This window comes from Pogona vitticeps, chromosome 2, assembly GCF_051106095.1.
Source record: "Pogona vitticeps strain Pit_001003342236 chromosome 2, PviZW2.1, whole genome shotgun sequence".
NCBI classification, from domain to species: domain Eukaryota; kingdom Metazoa; phylum Chordata; class Lepidosauria; order Squamata; family Agamidae; genus Pogona; species Pogona vitticeps.
This window is the reverse complement of record NC_135784.1, coordinates 197,149,789-197,159,368: the sequence shown is the minus strand read 5'-3', so window position 1 is coordinate 197,159,368 and position 9,580 is coordinate 197,149,789. Positions and strand designations below refer to the sequence as shown.

The 9,580-nt window shown below is 41.2% G+C and overlaps 1 protein-coding gene across 2 annotated transcripts in view; it reads right to left on the bottom strand.

The window, feature by feature from the left end:
• Nucleotides 1–557: 557 nt before the first annotated feature.
• Nucleotides 558–9,580, bottom strand: part of B4GALT1 (beta-1,4-galactosyltransferase 1) — a 68,743-nt gene continuing 59,720 nt past the window's right edge. For both annotated transcript variants that reach the window (XM_072991884.2, XM_072991885.2), the window contains exon 6: nt 558–8,306. In XM_072991884.2, the coding sequence (XP_072847985.2) occupies nt 8,171–8,306 (136 nt within the window). In that variant the 3' untranslated portion in view covers nt 558–8,170. The remainder of the gene's footprint in view (nt 8,307–9,580) is intronic.

Below are 9,580 nucleotides of genomic sequence, written 5' to 3'. Positions count from 1 at the left end.
AGAGAAGCTGAGGTGGGGTCGGGAATCATGTCCTCAGCTCTGCTCATCGTAATATCCTACAGCTTCTACTTTGGCTCACCTATTCAAACTGCAACTGACCAAAACCACCAACCCCCTTGAGGCAATGACCCTATAGTTTCCATTCCCATTTTCAAATATTGATTGTTCTGTTTTTTTACATCAGATTCACTGAAATAACCAACAGCATTTGATATTATAATTTTTGAGGCTTGAGGCACACAGAGTTTTCTTACGTTCCCTACAGGAAATGCAAAGACATCAAGGCCTATTTAGTTAGCATTAGGATATTGTAACTGAACACCAGCATAGCTGAGAGATAAAACAAACAAAACCAATAAAACCAAGTGAACAAGCAAACCAACCCACCCGAACTACAAACAGGGATTGCCACTTCTCCTTAAAGTATCACAATAGTCTGCCACCTGCTGCACCCTGGAATCCGGCTGTTCAGAACTGTGGGTCTTCGAACTAAAAATCCATAGTTTTAAACTGAAAATGATTAATTTAAAAAAAAAAAAAATAAAGACCATATAGTGTACCAGAAAAAAAGCAGTTTATTCCAAGAACAGAACCAAAAATATTGTTCAAAAATAATTTATTTCCCCATAAAGAAAGAATGAGACCTCAGATATGACATTTGTAGGTACAGGGAACAACAACAGAAAGAAAAAAAAGTAAATGGAATCAAAGATTATGCTGATTAACTCCTGGAAGCTATCTGATAAAGAGCAAAAAAAAATGCTGATAATTTTGAGCCAATATAATCAACATTGTATTCGCGAAGGCTTTCACGGCCGGGATCTAATGGTCGTTGCGGGTTTTTTGGGCTCTTTGGCCATGTTCTGAAGGTTGTTCTTCCTAACGCTTCGCCAGTCTCTGTGGCCGGCATCTTCAGAGGACAGCACTCTGTGCTCTGGTTGCCTCTGGTGCTGTCCTCTGAAGACGCCGGCCACAGAGACTGGCGAAACGTTAGGAAGAACAACCTTCAGAACATGACCAAAGAGCCCGAAAAACCCACAACAACCATAATCAACATTAATCCTGAAGATAATAGGCACCTATGGTGATTTTAATCTGGCCACATCTTTCTGGAAGTGAAGTGTGAACACATATAGAACCTCTTCCAATGATACCTTTATCAGCATGGAAACTATTGCCATGCGGCCTCCTGCAAGCAGCGCTCAGAAACATCAGAAGTCAGAGACATTGTGGAAGAAATCCATTTAGTAGCTCTTTGCCATGATAGCCTTGTTTGAGCTTCTGAAAGAGAGATGCCGGTGTGAGAAATGAAGCCATGGGGACAGGGAGGAATCCTCCATCTGTACTTCAGATCATATGTGTTCAAAGATCAAATCTATTCAGGCTATACACACGCACTGTGCTATTTAGGTAGTTTTGAACAATTTTCATAATTGATGCAGGTCACAGAATTCAAAACGTTTTTAGGGCAGAACAGGGATTGTCTGGGCACAGATAATACACACTTTTGCGGTCCACTCACTACTCCTTCTCTATGTAGGTGACCAGCTAATAAAAGAAATAGTTTGCAGAGACATATGTACACATGAGGGTGTTGTGTACTTCCTTCCTCATTCCAACCTGCTGAGCACAGTAAACAGCATAAAGAACAGAACGGACACATCCAAAAAGCACAATACACTGAGCTGGGTGCAGGGACTGACCAACCTTTATCAACCTTACCATATTACCAAACATTACTTTTAAAAAGTCTAAAAATGATAATCACAAACAATGCTCACAGTACAGTTTTTTTTTTTTCCAGCTTTAGTTTGCAAAAATTAATGTGTAGGCCTTTAAGACTTGCTGTAACTATTTTTGTAGGTTGTAAAATCAATCCAAAATGGTGCTCTCGAGTGAAGGACAGAAAGGAGCTGCTACCTGGATTGCTCTCATGTGATCTTGTGGCTTCCTAGATGCACAAGTGGTACAAGAAAAAGAAATCTGGATATAGCTTTCATATTGTCAAAAAGTAATTTTAGAAGTGGTCCCAGTTCAGCTACAACAGATAGTCCAGTAATGGGCACGACCAGTTTCCCGACTGGCCTTCACTGCTGAGTAACAAAGCCTGAGTAAAAATAAACACCCCAATATGTACATACAGAGTGTAAGTTTCATGTACTGTACTTCACTGTTTCCCAGTTTAAACAGAAATGCAAATCAATTCTTTAAGAACCTGGGGGTGGAATGAATAGGGAAAGCATCCGGATATTAATTACTCAAGCAGAAACAGTTTGACTTCTATAATACCAACTTTTATTTTTCCATCTGTAATGCTGTAGCTTGTAAAGACAAAAATCAACCCACACCACAGTAAAGTAACTTATAAAATGATATTTCATGAAGAACTCCTTATAGTCCTTCTCCGCCTCAACTGTGAACATATTTTAAGGCACTTTTGTCAAAACCTCTGCAGCCGAGAGCTAAAATCTAATCTCAGGCAATCAAATAGTTTCAATGCTAGTTTTCCCTGATCTTCTCACACAACACACACACACACACACACACAAAACACACAATTTAAAAGTTGCTTGCATAGTACATCCAGCTGTAGGATATAAAGAACACTGTACTGCTCAGAGCTCAGTTCACACTAGGTTCAGAATGAACAAGGTTTCGTAAGTACCAGATCTGAAATGCCTTCTGAAACCCAAGGAGCTTAGAGGCAGGAATTAGAGGAAGTTTGAAAAAGAGGTTGCTGCTCACTGCATGTACGCTTATCCCTCTTTTGCCTCCAATAAACAGGCTTTGTTGGACTCACCAAAACATATTTGACCAGAAGTGATAGTGGGACTAAAGAAATGCACACATACACCATGGGAAGTGGAGTCTCTTTTTAAAAGAAACCATCTCTTTCCAGACTTAACCTATTTGAAAGTTTCCACTGTGACTTAAGTTTCCTTTGTGCCCTAAATGCTTGCTTTCTGAGTAAGATCAAGTAGTCTGAATTTCTAGAAGGCCTAATTTAATTTTAGAGAGTGAGCACTCTGGAATCAGCAGAGACAGACCATTTTCAAAAATAAAAATGTACCAGTGGAGTTTCCTCATTTCTTTGGGCCCCGGGTGCATTAAAGTGCTAATGCAGAGGTTAATGCAGTCCAGAGGGCAACAGAGCTGCACATTAACAAGAAGCCCACCTTTCTCGAAGTCACAAGAAGGATGTGAGGGCTCCTGATAATATATGGCTTACCAAATTGAAATTTCTTCCCTACTAGCAGAGGCTTGAGTGTGCAGATGCCCTGTCCCTCTAGTCCAAAAAAACAGTCGGTCTGAGCTGACTTCTGTTTATCTGAACACAGCATATTTTCTGCACTTGTTATTAAGCAACATCCACACACACATATACTGTGGGTGGGGGCAGAGTGGCTAGGAGCCCGGAAAATACTACATTAATTTCAAATACAGAGGATACAGCTTGGACCAGACAGAAGAGCCCAAATTTCCTCCAAATGTTGAGAGAAAAGGTGTACATATGGGAAACTCCAAAACAAGAGTTGGTTTGGGATCCCCCTTCTCAGTCTGCCAAAAAATTAATCTTTAAGAGCCATGGCTCCCTCGTGATCTCTTAGAGAAGGCACATTCCAAGTTATTTCAATGGTCTCCAAACGTAAAGGAGCGCATATAAGAAGAAAGGAACAAATACACCTCAATTATAGATCCTGGTTTCCACACCCACTAGTGGATGCTCTAAGGCTTTGGCTCAGCACATTAAAATAAATAAACTAGTAAACTGAACGTGAACAAGAGAATATGTACGAAGTACAGAAATAGCCTCAGAAACGAATTACCAACTAAATAAAAAATGGAAACAATTCTTTCTACACCTTTCTACTCCCATCCTCATTATAATTTTGTTCAGTTTAGCAAAGTAAGGGTTTGGTTGAACAGAACTGCCTCCAAAGCATGCTATAAGGCACTGCGTCATTTGTGAGATGAGATAAATGACAAGAGGAGATTCCAGTCCATCTCTTGAAATGTCAGGCTTCTCAAGAGATTTTACCGTCAGTGTGTTAAGGGGACCTTGCACTCCAGTAATGATGGAATGATCCACTGAAAATTTATCGACACTACATAATTACAGCAGTTTGACTGTACTGTACTTTAACTGTCATGGCACCTTCTCATGGAATCCTGGGATCTGTAGTTTGAAGTTCTTAGCATCCCCTGCCAAACAGGTCTATGTGCACCCTAATGAACTAAATGACTAGAGTTTTCTGACAGAACATGTTATGCAACTTAACAAACTAGTAATCCCAGGATTCTATAAGAGGAAGCCATGGAAGTTGAAGGAGTGTCAAAATGATATAATTGTGGTGTGTAGATACACTCTTGGTCAAAAGGAAAGACGCAGTGGGAGATGGAGAGGGAGGATGTGAGCTTCAGCTTCTCAAGTATGTGAGAATTCTCAACTGTGAGACTCACATGTCTCTGTGCAAACTCTCTTGTATGAAATCATACAAGAATTCAGGGTTGTGGCATAACTTTGGTATCAACTATTTGGGGGAAGGCATCAATATAGCGGTCTGGCAAGTCTTAAAGGGTAAGACTGTGCAGGATTATTGGAGGAAACAATAATTCCCTGTTTTCCGCTGAGGTTGTCATCCTAACTAAAGACTATACAGTAGTACCTTGGTTTACAAAATTAATCTGTCATCCAGGGTGTTATGTAATGCGGAAATTACATAAACCGGAGCACGGACTGCCGTAGCAATGTGGGCGGTGCTAGAAACCTCCAGGCGCAATGCATCCTTTTCGTACAGCAAACACACACCCCCAGTAAAAAAACGTAAACTGAGGCATTATTTCTTAAGGATTTTGGCTCATAAACCGAAAATTACGTAAACCGAGGTACTACTATACTAGCAGCCTTGTCTCTAGCTGGGTTATGGTTAGCTTCCCACTGCCAGTAGAATTGGGTGAATTAACTGGGAAAGTCTAAAAGTTTAGAGGGGTTTGTAAGACCACACAAAAGGAAGATTTAAGATGTAATTCTTAAGATTCCAGGATGACTGTTCCAAATGCAGTATTTCTTTGCATTCTTCTCTCACAGATGAGGAAGAGACATATGGTGAGAGAAACCTCAACATCCAAACAGGCCCACCATTTCAGCTACCCTTCAGTTTACAAAGCTATGGAGATGTTTTCTTCATCTCTAGAGGACATGAATGATATAGAATTTTTTAAAAGGCGCATCTTTGTGACAATTTAAGCACTAGCCTATCAAACCAGTCTATGAAAAGACTAAACAAGCAAGCTCATAAGTTTAAACATGGCTTTGCCTGAACCTAGGTTGATGGGGGTCAACGTCCTGCTCTATGGTGCAACCGATTTTTCAATGTGTTCCCCACAATACTTTGCCAACATGTTGCCACAGAAAAATTAAACAGCAAAATTTCAAGTTTTACACAGAAAGTTCAAGAAAAAAACAATGTTGCTCAATATTTATATAATTTTTGGCCCTTCCAAAAGTGAACATACCCGACAAGGCATTATAAAAATCAAGGGCACTTTAAGAGCCAAGAATTGCGAAACATTTACCATTCCTTATTGGGGGGGGGGGGAAGGTTGCAATGTAACAGTAAAAAAGTGAAACTCTTCATTCATACACAATGGCAATCTTGCAACAGCATTTATGCTAATGACCATCTTTCTTTTTCACAATAGCTGAAAGGAAGAAGATTCACTGAACAGTTATGCTTCGTAGCTCTGTTGGTTTTAGGAGAGTTCGCATTACTAGTTTCTGGCTCTCTCTCCTGCAATATGCAGAGGCGGTGTGATAAGTTCAAGCTGCCTGGTACTGCATTTTTTTTAAGGAGTGGTGAACTCCCACTCCGTGCTTAATAAGGTGTTTATTATATACAGGATCTCCCCGATATGTTTATTTGTCACACCCAAAAATCCTTAGGGTGGTGAGGGCCTCCAGCTGTTACTGAACTGCAGCTCCCAGCACTGGCTATTCTAGCTTGGGCAGAAGCGGGGGGGGGGAACCTCTACATCGCCCATCCCTGCCTTAGTGTATCGGCTGTTTGTGTTTGCCTTTAAAACACTGGGCACAGATGGGTGTTGCTGTTTACACCTGGGCATGGGGGCTGTTTACTCAAAGAAGCCCATTGTCACATTGCCTGCTCCCAGGCACCCCTTCCATATGCTGCTGGCTGCATGCAGAAAAGGCACACTGGGAGGAAAAGGAAGCTTTTTGGGCCACACACCACTTGCTATTCCATTGGGACAGACTGCGCTACTCAGCCTATGAGGGTCACTGTCTTAAGCAAGAAATGGCTTTACTTTACCCAGGAGCCCATTCCTTTATTATGCTCCAGAAGATCTCTGAAAGAGAACTGAATCACACTAGGACTGAACACCGGAGGAGCGTCCTCCAGTAGCCCCCCTTATGGGCAGGGATGCCAAGACAGACTCAGTGCCTGGACTCCTCCACCCTTGAGAACCCTACAAAGAAAGAAGGCACATGAGGTGTATCCTCTTTGGAGCCACTTCTTGGTAGATGGGAGGTCATCTTGTCTGGTTGGCTTTTTGACTCTCATTCTAACAGCCCATCTTTCCTGCTCCTTTTCCTCAAAAGAATTAAGGAAAAGGTGCTGCTGAAGAAAACACCTCTCCAGCCAAGGAGACCTTGTGGGAAAGAAAGAAACCCCTCAGCATTCCATAAATGCAGAGCAGGGGTACTTACCATGTGAATACAGCATGGCCATATTTTATGCAGCATATGGAAGCTGTGCCTCCTGTTTAAGTATTCTATACATGATTTGTCTTATATAAATACAACTGTAGTCTGCAAGTTGCCCTGTCCTGCAGGGCAGCCTAAGTATATGTCCTGCTGGAATGCTGACCTAATACACAATTGGGTTGACCTAGGCAATAAATCTGGTTGATATGTGGGTTGACATGTGTGATGCAGCCCTCGGGCATGAAGATGTCCTGACCCCAAGTTACAGGCTTCTGCTTGGCTCCTGCCACAGAGAGAAAGCGTTGCAAAATCTGGGCTTGAACCCTGTGTCACAGTGACCAAACAATCTGTTCCTGGAAAGGTTACAAGGCTTCATTTAGAAGGACGGAGATACTGAACTGCTTTCAAATAAATACGGTGTCACTCAGTTACTCCTCCTCCTCCTCCTCCTACCCTTTCCCTCCTCTGTAATAAGCTGTGCATAGTTAATAGATTGAGAATTCTTTGGGATCCAGAGCCAGACAAAAGTATGGCCCTGCAGATATTGGAGATCCACATTTGCCCACTTTTGTCTTATGTTGTACCAGGGGAAGAGCACTTTGTATTTCAGCACACAGTTTAACTCTTTTTACAATGCAAAATGATTTGTTTTCTGCAGAAGAGGTATAAAATAATTTAAAAGTCCTCTGTCCAGAGCACAAAACTCAAGGCTATGTTTTTTTTTTAAAAAATACATTCTTCTAAAAAGGAAAGGAAATTATTTCAATTGTTATTAGAAAATTGGGAACACATCTGTCTACATGTGAGGGAAATATGTGGAAATGTATAAACTGGTACAACTTTAGCAGCATTTTCCAGTCCTTTATACTCTACCCACAACTATGAATTCGAAACATGTTACCTAATACTAAAATTAAATAAGGAGAAAGAGGAGCATCAACGAAGCCCATAATTGCAGATTTCTATCATGATTTATAAAACCGGCAGTGAATCTCAAATTGTGGGCAGTTATTATTTGAAGGGGAGGCCATTATGGTGTAAACACATAGGGCACATAAGCAAACCCCTGTGAGACAAATGGGACCTCTATGTTTTGCCACAGCTTTTGCTCTTTTCTGGGGGGGCTTGTGAAGAACAACAGTGTGTGTTAACCTCGTATGTCTACACCTGAATTTCCCTGAAAAGTGATAAATTTACAAGTGCCTATGTCTAGGTTTAAACTGTCTCTCCTTGCAACAACAGAAAAAGGAAAAAGAGAGGTTTATACAGCAAAGTTTGAAACAAAGTCTCATCAGTCTGTTCAACTGGAAAGGCCTCAAATTGGCAAAATAAAATATCGTTTTGCCTGTTGATTGTTTGATTGTAATAAAAATAATAAGTATAAAACGCTGAGAGGATGAGTTGTCCCTGATTAGGTCCTCCAAGTCTTCTTGCATTTCTGTTGCACTAGCTTTTTGGTGATCCAATATCCACTGTGATTTTTGTATACAATGGGAATTTCTCAGTTTTTAGTACAGTGTAGTTCAGACTGTTCAGCCCATCAGACATCATTGTTTCCTTTGTGTGAGCGATCTTGTTAAACCTGGAGAGTTAAGACAGATTGCTGTTGGTGAAATAAAACTTGTTGCAATAATGACAACAACTGCCACCCTCCCTTGTCTCTTTGTAATGGAACGTTATTTGTTTTTCATAAGAATGAATTTAGATGTTTTGTCATCAAGTGTTCAGATTAAATACCAAGGGTGGAGAGAGGAGAGACTAGGTTGATATTACAGAAAGGTAAACATGGAAAAAATCAGCCAAAGACCTTTGGTGAAAAACAAATTGGGGTCAGCATCTATTAATACATGTTCAAAACCCAACTGGATTAGGAGCTGAGTATTTCTTCAGCACCAGTGAGGGGAAGTATCTCTATCACATCTGGAAGCCAAGGTGAACAGCACACAACACTTTCCTGCACCCTCACAGCATCAATCAGTAGTTTAAAGATGGGGACAAACAACTGAGTTTTTCAGACGTCTTCACTAGGGGACGTGGTAGTGCTGCAGGTTAAACCACAGAAGCCTCTGTGCTGCAAGGTCAGAAGACCAGCAGTTGTAAGATTGAATCCACAGGACAGAGTGAGCTCCCGTCGCTTGTCCCAGCTCCTGCCAACAAAGATTAGAACAAGCACTCTGTTCTAAGTGCTTTGGAGATAACCGGTAAGTAGCAACTGAATAGAGCTAGGGAAGCTGTGGTAAGCCCCCTTTCATCTTCTCAAATCTTTTTTCTTTTTTCCAAAAAGGAGACCTCCTTTTCCACCATTTTAAATGTGAACAGGGCAACAACTTCAACAACAAACACAGCTGCACCCCGCCTGTCTAGTTTGGTTTAAAACTGTAGTCGAGGCAGTTTTATCAAACAATATACAGTAGTGTCTTGACTTACGAACGTCCTGACTTACGACCATTTCGAGTTACGACCGGAGTTCTGGAACCAATTAAGTTCGTAAGTCGAGGCACCACTGTATAAGCTGCAGCAAGCTGTTCAGTTGAAGAATAAGAAATGGATTTTGCTCTTCTTGGGCGTGGGGCAGAGGTTTAGCAGCCATGGGTTCAGGGTCCTAGCTTTCATCAGAGATAAGCAAATGCCAGGCATCTTAATTCAGACAAAGGCTTGGCATCCAATTCTATTCTGAAAGCAACACAGGCACCCAAGTTGTCAAGGTACTTCTCTATTCTTAACATGCTGCATTTGTTGTATGTTTATGAATACTGTATAACTGAGATTATCCTAAGCAATTGCACCCCTAGAAACCTCCAGGAGGCACTGCCCATTTAAATGCTTTTTCGGAGGGGACAGCATGTATATATGTGT